General features: G+C 41.5%; 1 protein-coding gene across 1 annotated transcript in view; it reads right to left on the minus strand.

Annotated features, from left to right (window-relative positions):
• The window catches only part of Rtf1 (RTF1 homolog, Paf1/RNA polymerase II complex component), a 54,691-nt gene that overhangs the window by 14,566 nt on the left and 22,524 nt on the right, over positions 1–17,601 (minus strand). Inside the window, exons 3-6 of the mRNA XM_003475432.5 lie at positions 12,257–12,404; positions 8,471–8,675; positions 4,741–4,855; positions 3,823–3,934 (exon numbers count right to left, since the gene is read on the minus strand). Coding sequence (XP_003475480.3) covers positions 3,823–3,934; positions 4,741–4,855; positions 8,471–8,675; positions 12,257–12,404 — 580 coding nt within the window. The remainder of the gene's footprint in view (positions 1–3,822; positions 3,935–4,740; positions 4,856–8,470; positions 8,676–12,256; positions 12,405–17,601) is intronic.

The following is a 17,601-nucleotide window of genomic DNA, read 5'->3' on the forward strand; positions in this document are numbered from 1 at the left end:
GAGTTCTGCTGCCATGAACTGCTGCCCCTTGGCCATGTGCCACCTTGCCTTGGAGCCAGCCAATTATGGACTGAAATGTCGACAAACTGTGAGCTAAATAAACCTTTCCCCCTTTAAAAATAACAACAAAAAAAAAAAAAAAAAAAAAAAAAAAACCCAAAAGTAAAGTGAATCACACAGAAAGAAACTGTAACAAGTGACTTGGGGGGGGAACAACAGGACGTAAAAACTACTGATAGGCAAACAGCAATTTTCAGCAAAGGGTGCAAAAAATGAAGTTGGCCCTTAACTTACACCCTCTATAAAAATTAAGACAGTCCCAATATCAAAATGTCAGATCTTTACTACAACACTCTTCCAAGAAACACAGAAAACTTTAATAACATTGGATTTGGCAATGATTTCTTGGATATAACACTGAAAGCACAGGCTTAAAAAAAAATTAGGGGGCTGGGGCTAGGGATTTAGTTCAGCGGCATAAGCGCCTGCCTTGCAACTCTCAGTTCGATCCTGGTACTGATAAATAAATAAATTAATTAATTTAATTAAATTTAAAAATTTTTAAAAAGCAACATAAGGGCTGAGGATTCAGCTCAGCGGCATAAGCGCCTGCCTTGTAAAGCAGGCAGTCGTGAGTTCAATCCCCGGTATCACTAAAAAGGAAAAAGGAAAAAAAAAAAAAAGCAACATAAATTGTACCTCCTCAAAATTAAAACTTTTTGTGCATGAAAAGATGTTATTGAGAGTGTCTGCTTGGGCAGTTTAGCAACTTACTGAAATCCTGTCTCAAAATCAATAATAGATTAAAAAAGGGCTGAGAATTCAGATCAGAGTGAGCAATGGAGGCTCAATCCCTAGTACCACACACACACACACACACACACACAAACACACACAAAAGTATGATGATTAATCTCAATCTACCTGCCAGCTGGATTGGCTTGAGATGCTGAGAGATCAGCTAAGCACAGCGGTGTGAACTTGGGAGCTTTATACCACACCTAACCCCTTCCCCTCCAACTCTCTGTTTCGTTTTGTTTTCTGCTTTTGGTACTCGGAATGAACTCATCACTTCATTCTTGCCAGGCAAGTGCTGCACCACTGAGCTGTATTGCCAGCCCCTTGTTCTCTTAAAAATCCTGTCTCCTCAGGAGGTACACAGCATGCTTTGCTATGGCATTCTGCTCATGACAGATCAGAAGCAATGGAGTTGGGTGGCCATGGGCCAAACCCTCTGAAACATAAGCAAAATAAACCTTTCCTACTTTCAGTTGATGTCAGGATTTTTGCTTCAGCAACAGAAAGCTGACCAATTCACACAATGAAAAGGCAACTCATAATATGAGACAATATGTATAAATCATATCTGATGAGGAATTAATATCCAGAATATGTAAAGAATTCCTGCAATTTAACAACACAAACAACAAAAACACCTGATTGACAAATAGGGAAAATACTCGGAAAAGATACTTCTCCAACAAAATGCAGTCGATAAGTGCATGAAAATAGATGCCCTACGTTACCAATCATTAAGAAAATGCAAGGTGAGAGCACAGCGAGAGCTGGGATTATGGTTCATCGCACAGGACTTGCCAACATGTATGGGGTGTGGGTTCATCCCCAGCCCTGTCTCCCAAAACACCTAACAGGGTCTTTGTCAAAGGAACCTATTATCGCTGGTTAATAATCTGAGTATCAACAATAATAATAACTGCCTTAGAAAATACATAAATTATGTTACGATCAGCCTGAGCTGATGGAAAAAACCATTTGTAATCCCAGCACTCTGGAAGGCTGAGTGAGTCAGGAAGATCACAAATTTGAACCCAGGCAACTCAGTGAGACCTTCTGTCAAAATAAAAAAGTTTTACAGCTGGGAAATAACTCATTGCATGGTATCTCCTTGGTAGGTATGAGGTCCTGCGTTCTGATTCCTGGTTCGGGGAAAAGAAACCAAAAAAAACAAGCCTATATCCTGCCTTTCCCATTCAAAATTTCTTGGGGATAAATTAAGAAAGAACAAGAGGCTGGAATATCATCACTGGGCAACTCCCGATGAATGAAATGATCTATGTAATGATCACCAATGGGACAGAACATAGTATTGTTTCCTTTCTTCAGGGCTCTGTGGCCAGCATTTTTTGCCATGTGACTTGGTAGTTCCAGTTCTCCAAAGCTCCAGCAACAATTCTATGTCTACCCCTGAAAAGGCACTGTGCGTTCTGCCTTCCTCTTTCATAATTCTACTGTTACCATGATGTCAAGAAGGGACAGAGACAGGGAGACAATCCCAGCTTAAGCACAGGTGTGAGAAGAGGAACAAGGTAGTTTGTTATCTCATATATACTTTTTTGATAGCAGGAATTGGACTCAGGACCAATAATTAGTCTTTTTCCTAAAACAAAAATCAAGTGAAAAAAGACCCATAAACCTAATTCCCCAGCTCTAACAATTTATAGAAAACTCAGAGAGTAGAACATATCCAATACTGCCACCAAAACACAATGAACACACACGAGAAGCTATAACATAGATGAGCTACTTCCATTAGTAGATATGTTACAAGGAGGGCAGGGATTGGAAGAAAAACGGAAAGATTAAGTGAGTCAAGGAACACATCAATAAATCATAGCATTCAGGCTTCAAATCCTGATTCAAATAGTATCATAGAGAAACTCAACCACGAACTACATATCTGATCATATTAAGAAATTCACTGTTGGGGCTGGGGATTTAGCTCAGCGGCATAAGTGCCTGCCATGCAAGCAGGCGGTCGTGAGTTCGATCCCTGTTACCGATAAAAAGGAAAAAGACAGAAAAAAAAAAAAAAAAAAAGAAAGAAAAGAAAAAAGAAAAAAAAATTTACTGTTAATATTTTTCACATGCGATAGTACTACACAAATTGTTTAAAATGAGAATCCTTATTTTTAATTAATTAGTGGTAGTAAGGATTAAGCCAGGGCCTTTAAATGAACGACATCCCCAGCCTCTATATTTTATTTTGTTTTGTTTGAGATACATAGATCAAATTGGCCTCAAACTTATGACTCTCCTGCCTCAGCCTCTCAACTGCTGGGATTAGAGGTGTGTACCACACCTGGCTCCCTATGTTTTACATTTTTATTCTGAACAAGGTCTCTCTAAATTTCTGGGCTTGAATTTATAATCCTTGTGCCTCAGCTTCCAGGAGGCTGAGATTACAGGCATGCACCACCATGCTTGGCTCAACAGTCCTTATTTACGAAACACACACTGAAATATTTATGGTTGAAATATGATGATGCCAAGATTTACTTCAAAATATTTTGAAAGGCTAGATACAGTGGCACACTGCTGTCAACTCTGGCCAGTCAGGAGGTGCAGCAAGAGAATGGCAAGTTCAAACCAGCTGGAGCAACCTGATGAGATCCTACCTGAAAGTTAACTTTAAAAGGGCTGGAGTGCAGCTCAGCACTTCCGGGTTTAGTACTAGTACCACAGACACTTAACCCCAGCAGAATGGTGGGACTGGGATGCAGCTCGGGGATGCGGTGCTTGCTTAGCATGCGGGAGACCCTGGGTTCCATCCCCAGTCTTACAAAAAGAAAACAGAGAAGCTCCTGAAAACTTATGTGGTGAAAGAGGGGACCACAGATTTAACAAAACTGTCCATGGCTGAGTGCAGAGATCAAAGGATCGCAGAGGTTCACTACACTATTCTCTGCATATGGCTGGAATTTCACATTGTAAGCAGCTAAAAAGGTGTAAAAGCAAAGATGGGCACCGGGAAGTCAAATCCTGTGATCAGAAAAACAGTCCCTGCGACAGCTCTCCACTTACCTGTCCTGTTCTTCCTTTTTTCTCGCTCTGCTTTCAGTTCCTCCATGGCTTGGGATTTCTTATCTAGTTTCTCATCCCGCTTGGAACGTCGTTCCTTATTGTGGGATGTTACCTGGGAAGGACAAGGGTGAGCAGAGCGGCCTTTTTACTACCAGCAGAGGACAAGACTTACATCCAACAATTATGCAATACTTTCAGTCCTCCAAGTGTGTAGGCTGCAGAATTGTCAACTGTGGAAGGGGACAAGGCGCCTCCTTGCGGACAAAGAGGGAACAGCAGTAAAATGAACCTGGTTTACCTGCCTAATAAACACCTTTGCTTTTTATTCCTATCTTTAAAATGCTGCTTTGTTTTGTTTTGTTGAGACAAGGTCTTGTAATTCAAGTTGGCCATGAATTCATTATGTAGCCTTGTCCAGGCTGGCCTCAAACTGGCAGTGATCCTCCTCCTCCTCCCTCAACCTCCTGAGTGCTGTGGTTTCAAGCATTCAACAAGTTTAAGAGCCGTTCCAATAAATTCTTTCTAGAAGAACACCCTACACTAGGATCTAATATTTGCTAGTATTTTATGATGAAAGCAGAGATAACTAATTTTCCTAGCTCTATTCATACCAAGTCTAGGATGATACACACTTGGGGAAATATCACAACCAATCTGGGAAACTGGGATGGGCGGGTCAAGAACGTTCCCTCCAGGTTCACTCACACTCCAGTGTTTCCAGGGAAAGGCACACCTGGTGGAGGTTGTCCAAAGGAGGGAAGCAGTGTAGCCACCAGGGTAATGGGAGTTCAGAGAGGGATGAACGCGGTGCTGGACACACACGGAGCAGTTCTGCACTAGCAGCCCAAGGCTGGGTATGCACACGCACACACTCAGAACAGAGTATACTCCTTGGTAGTAAGAACCACTAACTCCTACCTGAGATTCTTGAATCTGTGTCAGCTTTTTCTTTTCCTGCTCCTCTTCTTGCTTTTTCTTTTTTTCTTTCTTTTCTTTCTTTTTGGCTGTTTTTAGTTTTTTCTTGATTTCAAACCTGGTTAAAACATTTATTTGGTTTTTTCAAAGCAATAATATATATATATATATATATATATATAAAAGACTGATTTCTATTAAGTAGGAGACAGTATACATATATATGTACGTATGTATGTTGTGGACAGGAGTGAATAAACACTTTGACTTTTTGCAAGTAACACTGATGTATCACATTAAGTTCAGTAAAACCACTGAACAGAAGTACAGCAAAAGCACTTGAAAGCACCACAATGGACAGCTATCAGACAAGAGAAAATATGCAGGGTACAGCTGAGCACATGCTGAGACTTTTCATGACACTGATCCTGCAACCTTCACCTAACAGAAGAAAGTTGTTTATTCCTGGATCAAGTTAGGATATCCAGTGATATTCCACTCAAAAGACAAAGTCACAGTCTGAAGGTGCTCAGGGCAAGAAGTCTTTTCCTTTGGGAGTCAGGGACTGAAGCCAGGGCATGGAAATGCCAGGCAGGTACTGTAACACCTAGCGCCATCCCCAGCCCGGAATGTGTTTGGAAAACACTTTCTGTCTTTCTTCATCAGGAAAATGGTCCACCCTGCACACATGTGAACAGATATGCTATCCTCTTAAACATCTGCCCAAACAAAAACCAGGCTTTTACGAAACAAAAACAATTTTAAATGTAAGAAACTTTATAGAATAAAGTAATGTAATAAATTCTCATTATAGCTGAACATTATAAAATAATCTTGTCAATTTTAAAACTTAGCCCCCACCGGTCTTTTGTGGTACCAGGGATTGTACCCAGGGGCTCATGTATCTACTTCTTTTACTTCTTATTTTGAGACAGGGTCTTACTAACCCTCCTAGGTCGGACCTGAATTTGTGATCCTCTTGCCTGTGCCTCCTAGAGTGCTGGGGCTACAGGCATGTACCATCATTCCCAGCTTTTATTTATTTCTTAAATACTATACTACTCAATATTTTTTATTATGTTCTTTTCACTCATTGATGTACATTTACAATGGGAGCTGGGGAGAGCTATTATTCCTTAGAAAAGTTACTAAGGCCAGGTGTGGTGGTGCACACTTGTAATCCTAGCACTTGGGAGGCTGAGATTGGAGGCTCACCATGAGTTCAAGGTCACCCTGGGCTACATAGTGAGTTCACAGTCAGCCTGAACTACATGGTGAGAGCCTGTCTCAAAAAGCAAATGAACATGAAAGAAATTTTTACCCACTACACTGTGCTGCCCTGAAGGAATCTGTCTTAACTGTTATCAACCTAAACATTGTTCTAGTCACTAAATCTGCCACTGAATCAGTCAACTGATTTCACATCAAGTGGGAAATGTTTAAAAAAAATCATGCTGGGTGGGGTACAGCTCAGTGGTAGGGCACTTGGCAGCTGGCATGATGCTGAACTCAGTGCACAGCATGACCTAAACAAAACATGCACACAACCCCCCAAGTTTGAAAGAAGTCACTTATTACTCAAGCCACTCTATGATTGTCTTGGGACCCCACTGACCCCATGTGACAACCTTCTGTTATGCTCTCCAAGTCCAGGAGCGCACACTCCACAAGTCACCCCTAAGCACTTGGCAACTCAGGTGGAGATACTTTGGTCCTGTTTGTTCCAGCGCAGGTAACCTTGGGAGCATTCATGCTCCAAACAAATGTCTGCGGACTGGAAGCCAAACATTCTTGCCTAAGATAACTCACCCTTTTAGTGGGGTTTCCAGAAGGAACAAATAGGTTCCCAAAAGAGACCAGACTGACTGCTGCCAAAGAAAAGTGCTTTGTGCTGCTTTTCCTGACTCAGCAGATAGGGAAGGACCCTAAGTCTCCGTACTCCCTTTATTTCCCCAAGACAAAAAACAAACTTATATTCACCTTGAAATTTTGTTAGGAGCTAAGGAAAAGCTTCTGTCATGTAAAAATGGCAAAAATTCAGAAAACCAAAGCAGCTTCTGATGATCAGAAAAAGTTCTTAGAAAAATCATTCTTAGAAGAAGTAAGTATAATCAGAATGAGAAACCCTAGCTCTTAAATCTTACAGAAATAAGGTTCCAAAGCTAAATTCTGAAAGGTTATTTCTATGTATGACTCTAAAAAATTTGAAGCCAATTTGTAAAATACAAGGTTGTAAAACACCATTTATTTGGCTAGTTTTTATATAATAGTTGATAAGTTAACACATTACTTTCAATGATTACTAGATTTAAATTCTAAAATTAAGACAATCTCACCATTTTTTGCTCAGGAGAAATAAAAAATGTGGTTAATTTTATCAGGACAAAAGGAAAAAAAACTCACAAAACTTTGCTTTCCCTTAAAAACACTGAAGAACACTGCTTGTACAATAATACTTGGGTCATGAACACTTCTGTTTGCCAACAATTTGGTTTGCAAACAAAAACAGCAAAATTTTGTTTCTATTTGCAAACTTTGCGTCAGGTAACAAACACAACCACTCTCTTCCCCAAAATCATAAAACAAATTAAGTTTATAAACCAAGGTACCATTGTGCTTGTTAGGATAAATAAAATAACAGGAAGCAGGAAATCATGCTGTCATGTATTTTACAGAATCAGACGGTCCCAGTTTTGAGATCAAGTTCTGTTATTTACCAGCTCAATAACCCTGAGCTGAGGGAATGGTGACACATGCGTGTAATCCCAGGTCCCTGGGAGCCCGAGGCAGAAGAATCTCAGGCTCAAGCCCAGCCTTGGCATCTTAGCTAGACTCTGTTTCAAAACAATATAGAAGAAAAGGGCTAAGGATGTAGCTCAGTGCAAAAGTCCTGAATTTAATGTTCAATACTATAATCGAGACAAAACAAAAACTCACAATAAAATCCTTGGAGAAAAATTTACTTAATTTTTTTTTTAGACAAGGTCTTGCCTTACAATTCAGGCTGGCTTTGAACTCATGGCGTTTTCCTCCCTCAGCTTCCTGAGTGCTAGGATCACAGCCATGTGCCACCACACCTGGCTCTTTCTTTCAACAAATCTTCAGCGTGTGTCTATGTCAGTCACTGTTTTAGGAAGCAGGGATAGAGTGAACATGACAGACGTATATAAAATCTACTTCATGGAGCTTACTCTTCAGTTATTTCATATCTTTTAGCCAGTTTTCTGCCTCCTAACAAGGTATAATCAAGTTTATAGGGCTGTTGTAAAGATGAAATAACACTGTAAATCTCTTACCAGTGAAACCTTATGAAAAACACATTAGTGAGCCTGAGTAAACAATAAATTTGACCCTCAATACAAACACATTAACACTCTCATTTCCAAATGCCAACGTCTGTATATAGATGCTCCCCAGGGCATACACAGACATCCCTGCAACTTACGATGGGGCTGTACCTCACTGTCACCACTGGAAGTCAGAAATACAAGCTGAGAGTGCGTTTAATACAAGTACCCTATGAAACATGATTTGTAGTCTCACCTGGCTTCAATGTCCTCAGAAATGTGTTAGCACATAGGTAGTATACATGTAATTTACTGAATGAAAACAGTCTACACTTTTACAGTAGTTGGAAAAGCTTCATGTTGCTGGACCGGACCTATCAGGACAGGTCGGCTGTGAACACAAAGGCAGCACAAGAGCACGGGGGGGGGGGGTAACCCCACCATACCTTCTCTTCAATACCTCCCGCTTCTCTATGCGATTGAACAGCTCCTGTTCTCGCTCCTTCTCTGTCATCTGCTCCAGACGGGCCCTGTCCTCCTCGTCACCCATGAGGTCCTCACCGTAGCCATCGTGGAATTCTTCATCTTCTGAGGAGGAGTCGGAATCCGAGCTGGACGAGGAGCTGTTGCTGTCAGAATCTGACACTTCCCCTGCAACAGAGGCCCAGCACAGGTCACACAACACTCCGGGGACCCCTGTGCTAGCAGCACCACCTCTGCGCTGCTCCAGAGAGTGGCACAGGGCTACCTCAATTCCCCTGGCACCACACCAGCTGCTGGTATTTGGGTAAATGCAGACACCTGTCAGGGAAGTTCAGCCTGAGGTAAAAGATCAGATTGCTCCTTTCAACTTCATTTTTTATTTTGAAAAAAAAAAAAAAAAAAAAAAAAATAGACCTACAGAAAACAAGAATAGCATGGCTCTTCTGCATTCCCTTTTCTTCTTGCTCCATCTCCAGCCCTTCACACATTCTTTTTTTTGGTACCGGGGATTGAACTCACAACTTTGCGTTTTTCCAGCAGGCACTTATGCCGCTGAGCTAACCCCCAGCCCCTTTCATACATTCTTTACTCTGATCCATTCCTTTGAACACTATTGTACTTTCTCTTTTTGTCTGCACACACAGAATACTTGCATGTATTTTTTATTACTTTCTGCTCTCACAGTTTAATTTGAAATGTCTCCTCCCCAATCTCATATTCAGAGGTGGGGCTCTGGGCAGCTACCTGGATCACGGCGTGCTGTAGCTGCCTTTCTGTTAGGAGGAGGTGCTGAGGTGGGGGCGAGGCCCGGGAAAGTGTGTTCTCACCCCTGGCTCCTCTCCTCCCTGCTCTCCCTTTTCCCACCCACCATGACATGAGCAGCTTTCTCCCATGCAGGCTTTCTACCATGTCATTTCTGTATTCAAGTTTGTCAACCACAGGCTTCAACTTCTGCAACTGTGAGCCAAAGTAACCCTCTCCTCCTTTAAACTGCAGGTGCTGACGACTGTGTCTCAGTGATGATGAAGTGACTAAGTCACTTACGTTGCCAAACCGAACACGTCTTCCCATTTCCCAGGATCTATTGTACATTTTGGTTCTTATTTACACTTTCAGTTTCTCACACCAGAGAAATAATGCAGTATTTAAATGTGTATCCAATTTATTTCACTTAAAGAGTATGGTCTCTAGGTGTACCCATTTAGCTATAAATATAAATGTCTCAGGCTTATCCTCCTTTATGTATGTTGCCAAACTGAAAGTTGCAGAGATCACAACCTTTTATTTGTAAATGTTTCACCTAAAAAGGAGAGGCTCTCATGTAACTAACTATACAATAACCAAATTAGGAAACTCAGTGCCAATACAATTCCATTATCTAACAGACAGCCTATACTCAAATTTCACAAAGTATTCTAATATCAACCTTAATAGTCACTTTTGTTAAATAGTCCAGGCTTGGGGCTGGGGATTTAGCTCAGCGGCTTAAGCATCTGCCTTGCAAGCAGGCGGTGGTCGTGAGTTCAATCCCCGGTACTGATTTAAAAAAAAAAAAAAAAAAAAAAGTGTAAAAAAAATAAATAGTCCAGGCTGGCCTTGAACTTGCAATGGTCTAGCCTCAAGTTCCAGAGTAGCTTGGATTACAAGTGTGTGCCACTACACTGAGCCAGTCTGTCTGCCTGCCTGCTTCCCCTTCTAGTGGTGCTTTCTTCAGGAATGGGGATCAAGTCCAGGGCCTTCAGACTGAGCTACATCCTTACATCTATCTATCTATCTATCTATCTATCTATCTATCATCCAGGGTCTTGGTACGTAGTTATGTGTTTGGGCTGGCCTTGTTCCTGCCTCAGCCTCCCAAGTGTGGGACTACAGGTGTGTATCACCATGCCTGGGATATTTTAAATTTTGAGACAGGGTCTCACTAAACCACTACGGTGCCCAGGCTGCGAATGAACTTGTGATCTCCCTGCCTCAGACTCCCAGAGTGCTGTAATTACAGGTATGCGCCACATCCGCCTCTAACTGGTTTCCTTTATAAGACAAAGTCTCAGGCTACGTCACTCTCACTGGCCTCAAACTTTAGGGTTCAAGTAATCTTCCCACTTCAGCTACCAGGGTAGCTGGAGTACACCACTGTCCCTTCATGAGCAACCTTTGTCTCACATGCTATTGAATTTCTGAAGAACATGAGTCTGTAAAATTGTCTAACAGAATTCTGGGAGATGGCAGTAAAAACACTCTCTATCTGAATAGTGACCACCATGTTTCTAATGCATAACTGAAGTGTGGCTTGTGCAACCGAGCAAATGAATTTTAAACATTAATTTTTAGCTAATTTAAGTTTAATAACAAGTTATCAAAGGTTCTATAATTTGGCTTTGCTGATCTGTCAAGAAATAATTTAGGTTATAAATTTTTGATAAAAACACTCCAAAAGTAATTGTGTCCTTTTCTATATATTATACAGGAAGTACCTAACGTTTTCCTGATTGTTTTCTTTTTTTGGCATTGGGAATCAAACTCAGTACCCCACACTTGCCAGGCAGGTGGTGCACCACTGAATTAAATCGCTGACCCCTTCCTGATGGGTTTGTCCCATTATTGGTGACATTAGCGTGGGTCGCTTCATTAAAAGTGGTATTTGCCAGATCTTCGCTTTGTGCAGGCACTTTTCCCCCCTTGTACATCAGTATGCATGGGGAGATACTTGTAGACTTATGAACACCTCGATCCCCACAACTACACCAAATGGTTTCACAACCACCAACTCTTAGGTATATCAACTATCACCACGATGGCTGAAGAAAGCTCATTTTTCTAACCCTATAATTTCTTCTATATTTATGCATTAGTATTTGATTTTTTTTTTTTTTTTTTTTTTGGTCTTTTTCGTTTTTATCAGTACCAGGGATCGAACTCACAACTGCCTGCTTGCAAGGCAGGCACTTATGCCGCTGAGCTAAATCCTTAGCCCTATGCATTAGTATTAAAAAAAATACAAAAAAAGTTTTAATGAGTACAAAACTAATTAAGTGATTTCTCAATGGCTCTGGGTCTTGAAAGACAAAGAGTGGCATGTAAAACAACAACATATATTATTAATCAGTATTAAATGAATTCAGCATTTTTTTTTTTCTTTTTTGGAACTGGGGATTGAACTCAGGACCTCACACTTCCCAGCAGGCGCCATTCCACTGAGCCATAGCCCCAGCCTAATTCAGCAGTTTAATAAGAATTTGTGCTTGACTCGATTTGAGCTAATATTTCTAAGCATGGGCTTAAAACCAGCTCAATTTTTTACCAGTCAAGTTTATTGTAAGCCTTACTTTTCAAGAAAATTTAGCTTATCAATGTAGTTCGAAGAGCAGTTCAGTTGTTAAAAAAGTGTTAACAAAAAACTCTGGAATTTGTTAATAGATCGTTTTCTCGTAAGTTTTGTATCTGACTCAAGGACTTCCCTCCATAGTCAAACCATGTAACGCAGCACAGGGAAGGGGACAGAAGCCCACAGGTAAAGCGAATGGGGACAAATGCAGGGACTCCTCACAGTTCCACTGGTGAGCTGCAGAGGTCTCACCAATCCTTCTGAACTGCATGCATTTTTTTGCTTTTATTCAGTGTCAAAGGATTCAGGAGCACTGGAAAAGCTCAGGATCTCTGCTCTCTGCTCCCCTTCAGTCCCCACTCTGCCTCTGCCTCTCCAGTCTGGTGGGTGTGGGTTCCCTCTCCAGGCTGGGCACTCTGCTCACCTTCCTCAGGGGCTGAGCTCTCAGCTGAACTGTCTTTGTCTGAACTGCCTGAGGAGGCAGTTTTGTTGGCTTGCTTCTTCATGGCTGCTTTCTTCTCTATTTTTCTGGCTTTTCCTTTCTTCTTGTTTTTATTGCTCCCAAATGTCCACTACAAGGGGAAAAAAAAAAGGAAAACTGTAATAGAAATCGGAACTTTATTGGGGGGGGGCTGAAAGATTCAGGAAGTCTCTTTCTCTAGCCAGGTGTGGTGGTGCATGCCTATAATCCCAGCACTTGGGGGTTGAGGCAGGAGAATAGCTGCAAGTTCGAGGCCAGCCTGGCTACATAGTGGGTTCAAGGACAACCTGAACCACATAGCAAGCCCCTTTTTCAAAACAAAACAATCAAGTAGTAACCATCTTTTTTGACTTTTTTGGTCTGAACCTACTGAAACTGTGAGCCAAAACAAACCTCTCTTCCTTTAAATTGCACGTCAGGTAATTTGTCCCAGCAACTAATATACTGAGTTAAAGCTATAATTTCTGATTTGGAATTCCTTAGTAAGATAAAATGTATATAACAGACACAAAATTAATGTACTTTTTAGTGCAAAAGAAAAAAGTATTAACTTTATAGCAAGTTAACTAAAAAGGAGAGCAACAGTTTTTCATGTTTTCTGTGGCAGAAATGACAATAACCACTAAGTGATTATTCAGATTTATTCAGATTCAGATTATTCAGATTTTCAGATTCAGATTATTCAGATTATTCAGATTTTAGTGAAGACGGTGGTTTAGTGCTGGGTGGGTCTCAGGAAGGCAGTCAATAGAGACAGTCTTCTGAGAAATCTGCAGAAGGGACAGCGGAAAGGATGAGGGCCATTTTTTGGCATGGAGGTAGCAATGGCAGCAACCCCAAGGAGGCAGAAAGTAAAGGAGATCCTTAAGTATATCTTGTATATCTTATTTAAAAATCTGGATACATTATAACAACTTTAAACTGAATTATAACTAGAAACCTAAAGGGAGGGACTCAGCAATTTGTAATAACATAGTAACAGGCTGTAGGCACATACAGTTAACCACTCCAGGCCAGAGACAATCAACTTCACCAAGCTCTTTAATCATACTGCTGAATGACTGCTTAACTGTCTATAAGAGTTCACAAAGACCATTTAGTTTATTAGGCCCTATCTCTTTTGATATTTTAACTTACTGATTATTCTGTCTTTTTTTATTGTGCCATAAATTGAACTCACAACTTCATGCCTCCTAGGCAGATACTGCACTGCTGAACTACATCCCCAGCTTCACTTGCTGATTTAGAATGAATTTAGGCAAAAAAATGTTTTACTTGAGAACTTTATGCTATATACTATAGCATATAAAGAATACTCTTCATCTTTCCACCAACACAGAACAAATACTAAATTTCTTTTTTAAAAATTTCTTAATATAAAATGTCAATATTCAATATTTAAGAAAAGCACAAAGCCTTTGCTTTGCTGATACTATAACAGGATGATAATTAACCTACTACCTCACAACAGTTAAGGTCAGAAGTAACCTATATGGGGTCCTTTGAGGAGAAGCAGAAAAGAAGAGGAATCAGAACTTTTTTTTTTTAAAGACAGAGTCTCACTCTGTATTTCTGCCCAGCTTTGAACTCACTGCATAGCCCAGGATGGCCTCAAACTTGTGGCAATCCTTCTATCTCAGCCTCCAGAGTGCTGGGACTACAGGCATGCACCACCACCCAGCTATTGTTTTTGAACCCAGGGCCTCATGCATGTTAGGCAATGCTCTACCACTGAGCTACATCCTTGATTCTTTAAAAAAAAAAAATTTTTTTTTTTTGAGCCAAGTTCTAAATAAGCTGTCCAGGCTGGCCTTACATTTGTAATACCCCTACTATAGCCTCCTGAGTAGCTGGGATTTTAGATGGCACCAATATACCTAACAGGAGTATTTTATTTCTCCAAATTCCCTTTGCCCCATCTCAGGATTAAATCCAGGGCCTTTGCACTGAGCTACACATTTACTTGCTTACTTATCTGATAGGGCCTCACTAAGTTGCCTAGGGTGGGATTGAACTCAAGATCCCTTTTGCAAACAGAATGTCCTTGCCACGTCTGTGTCTACCTACACGAGTGTGAAGGGGTTAAGAGTGAAAGGCTGCACTCTCAGGGTCATGTGTGTCAGAGCAGCTAGGTCTATTTTTTCCTAAAGATTTGGGTTTCTGGTGTGCAATAAGCCAAACTATGAACTCCCTAGGGAAAGAAAAGTGTTCATGAGTATAAAACGACCTGAATGTGAAATCACACAAGGAATCCAACTCAGGAGGTGCTAAAAAGCTATCTGCTTTCCTCAGCTTCCATCCTGTCTGCTTCAGTCTGCCACAAGAGCTTATTTCAGAATAAGAAATTACTTATCAAGAGCATTTATAGTCTATGAAGTTTATCCCTTGCAGGGGAGAGAGAAAAAGGAAAAATCAAAGAAAATGTTTGACTTAAAAGGGGCTTTCCTACTTGGGCATAGTTGGCAATCCTGTACTCAGGAGGCTAAGGCAAGAGGATCACTACAAGTTCAAGGCTAGCAAGGATTACATAGTAAGTCTGGGCCAGCTTGAACTACATGGCAAGATCCTCTCTATAAATAAACAAACAGGGCTTTCCCGGTCAAACCTGAACGAGAGAAGGGTTTTTGGCTTTTACTTCCATCAATTTTAAAAAGAAATAAGATGATAAAGTTGTCTCATCTGTCCAGAGGCTGATTCAGCAGGATCTGTCAAGCTGAAGATAATCAACAGCTCCACATTTTAGGAGGCTGTGTGGGGGGTGGCGTTGCATGGGGCATGGTATAGGGGATTCAAGCCAGGGCCTCTGTACCATGTCGTTTTAAAATTTCTTATTCTGAAATTTGCCCAATCTTGACTAGAACTTGCAATTCTCCTGCCACAGCTTTCCAGAGTACTGAGACTATATGCAGCTTCCACCATACCCAGCTTTTTGTTTTGTTGTTGTTTTGAGATGGGATCTTGTTGTGTAGTTCAGGCTTGTCTTGGACTCACTATGTAGCCCACGCTGGTCTCCAACTTGCGGTAATACCTTTGCCTCATCCCCCTGACTACTGGAATTACAGGCATGTACCACCACATCCAGCTTACTCAACTTATTTTTGGAGAGTTACAATAACACTAGTGATTTTATATTAAAATCACAATTTTTTCCAGGTGTGGCAATGCACACCTGTTATTCCAGTTATTCGGGAACTTGAAGCCAGCTGATTGCAAGATTAAGGCTAGCTAGGCAACTTAGCAAGACCCTCTCAAAAGTAAATTAAAAGAGCAGAGGGAGCTGGGGATGTAGCTCAGAGCCCCCTTACCAGTACCACAAAAAATAAAATCAATTTCTGCCACATAGTGGTATACGCCAGTAATCCCAGCACTCAGGAGGCTGAGATAAAAGGATCATAAGTGGGCTGGGGATTTAGCTCAGTGGCATAAGTGCCTGCCTTGCAAGTGTGTTGTTGTGAGTTTGATCCCTGGTACCGATAAAAAAAAAAAAAAAAAAAAAAAGGATCATAAGTTCAAGGTCAGTCTGGGCTACCGAGCAAGACAATGTCTCAAGAGAAAACAAAAATTCACCCAGTTACTTAAAATTTGAGGTCAGTCTCATTATCATTCCTACTTAATTCTGAGAAACAAATTCACTTGGCTCCCAAAAATCTTTTAAAAATCTTTTTCCTGAGCACAGTTCCCAGTCCCTTGGCCTAGGTACATGCTTTAGATATTTGTTCAATATCTGTTCTCCCAAGAACAGAGCTAACGCACTATAAAAGAGATGGTCAAGACCTATGGCCAGTCGAACTGATACAGGACTGTCCTAGCCCAGTTGTTGGTCCAGGAGTGGCTAATAGCTTGCTCACCTTCCCCATGCAAGCACCATTCTTTTGACGCTGAGTCAGAGGGAAAATGAGCTCTTTCAGTGCCAGACTGTGGTAGTTCAGTGGAGTCTCAAGAATAAAGGACAGGACCATCGAGAAGTTGGGAGGGAGCAGGAGACAACCTGCATTCTAAACTTGTGTAGGGAACTACAGCTATGCAGAAAGGCAAGCTCCGCACCCAAGAGCACGAAGGCCAAGACAAGTGCCCGCTGGTCTCTACTCGCACTGATGCTGCTCACAAGCCACCCGGAAAGGGAAAGTGCAAGGATACAGCTCACCAGGACTCATCCACACTGATATCCTGTTTCCCTACTGTAACTACACATGCCCAGCACTACGACTATGCAGTGAACAAAACTGAAGTCTGAAGATGTTTTCTTAGCTACTAAACTAAAACAGACGACAGAATGACCCTCGTTGGTGTCACAGATGCTCCAAGGAATGGCCACTGTTGAACAATACAGGAAGGCACCTACTGTCCAACCCCACACCACTCTGTGTGAGAGTGGTGAGGGCCACTGCACAGTCTCCACTCTGGGAAGAGGCTGTCCTTGCTGGCACTCAGATAAAGACAGGGTGGAAGTGGTGCTTTGGACTTGCATGGCACAGGGATACTGAGTAGTGTGAGGCTCCTGGAGGCAGAAAACAGACACTACCGACATGTCTCTAATTGGCAAAGAATACCCATATTCCTATGTTGTGAGGCAGTCCACCCCGCTATTGTGATTGAATTTATATGTAAAATGGAATACTGTAAATTAAATAGGGTTCAAGAAAAATAGCTGAGACAGGTATGGTGGTACAGGCCTGTAATCCCAGCACTTGGGAGGCTGAAGCAGGAGAGCTGTTGTTTGAAATCAGCCTGACCTACAAAATAAGCTGAAGGCCAGTCTGAACTGCACAGCAAGATCTTGTTTGAAAAAAGAAGGAGGAAAATGAGGAGGAGGAGAAGGAAGAGGAAAGGAAGAGCCGGCTCTCCACTCTTTCTCTCGTTGCTTTTGTTGCCCTTCTGCCATGTGCCACCCTGCCTTGGAGCCAGCCGATTATGAACTGAAAGCTCTACAAAATAAATCTTTCCTCCATTTAAAAAAAAAAAAAAGGGAGAAGTTGGGCAAGGCATGGTACAGGCCTGTAACCTTAACACGCTGAAAGCTGAGGCAGGCGGATTTGAAATTTGAGCTCAGCCTGGACAATTTAGCAACTCAGCAAGATGCTGTCTCAAAATACAAAGAGCTGAGGATGCTACTCAATGCAAGGGGCTGGGTTTAACAACCAGTACTAAACTAGCTGGGCCAAGTAAGAACTGGAACCAGCACAAGCTTTTAACTGAGCTCACTTCCTTACCTATAAAGGTTAAATAACAAACTGCCTTGGCCACCTATCAAGGTAGTATGAGACAAGAAGAGTGCATTAGAAACCATG

Source organism: Cavia porcellus, unplaced genomic scaffold, assembly GCF_034190915.1.
Source record: "Cavia porcellus strain 051 isolate PalLab524CR breed Dunkin Hartley unplaced genomic scaffold, mCavPor4.1 scaffold_6, whole genome shotgun sequence".
NCBI lineage: Eukaryota > Metazoa > Chordata > Mammalia > Rodentia > Caviidae > Cavia > Cavia porcellus.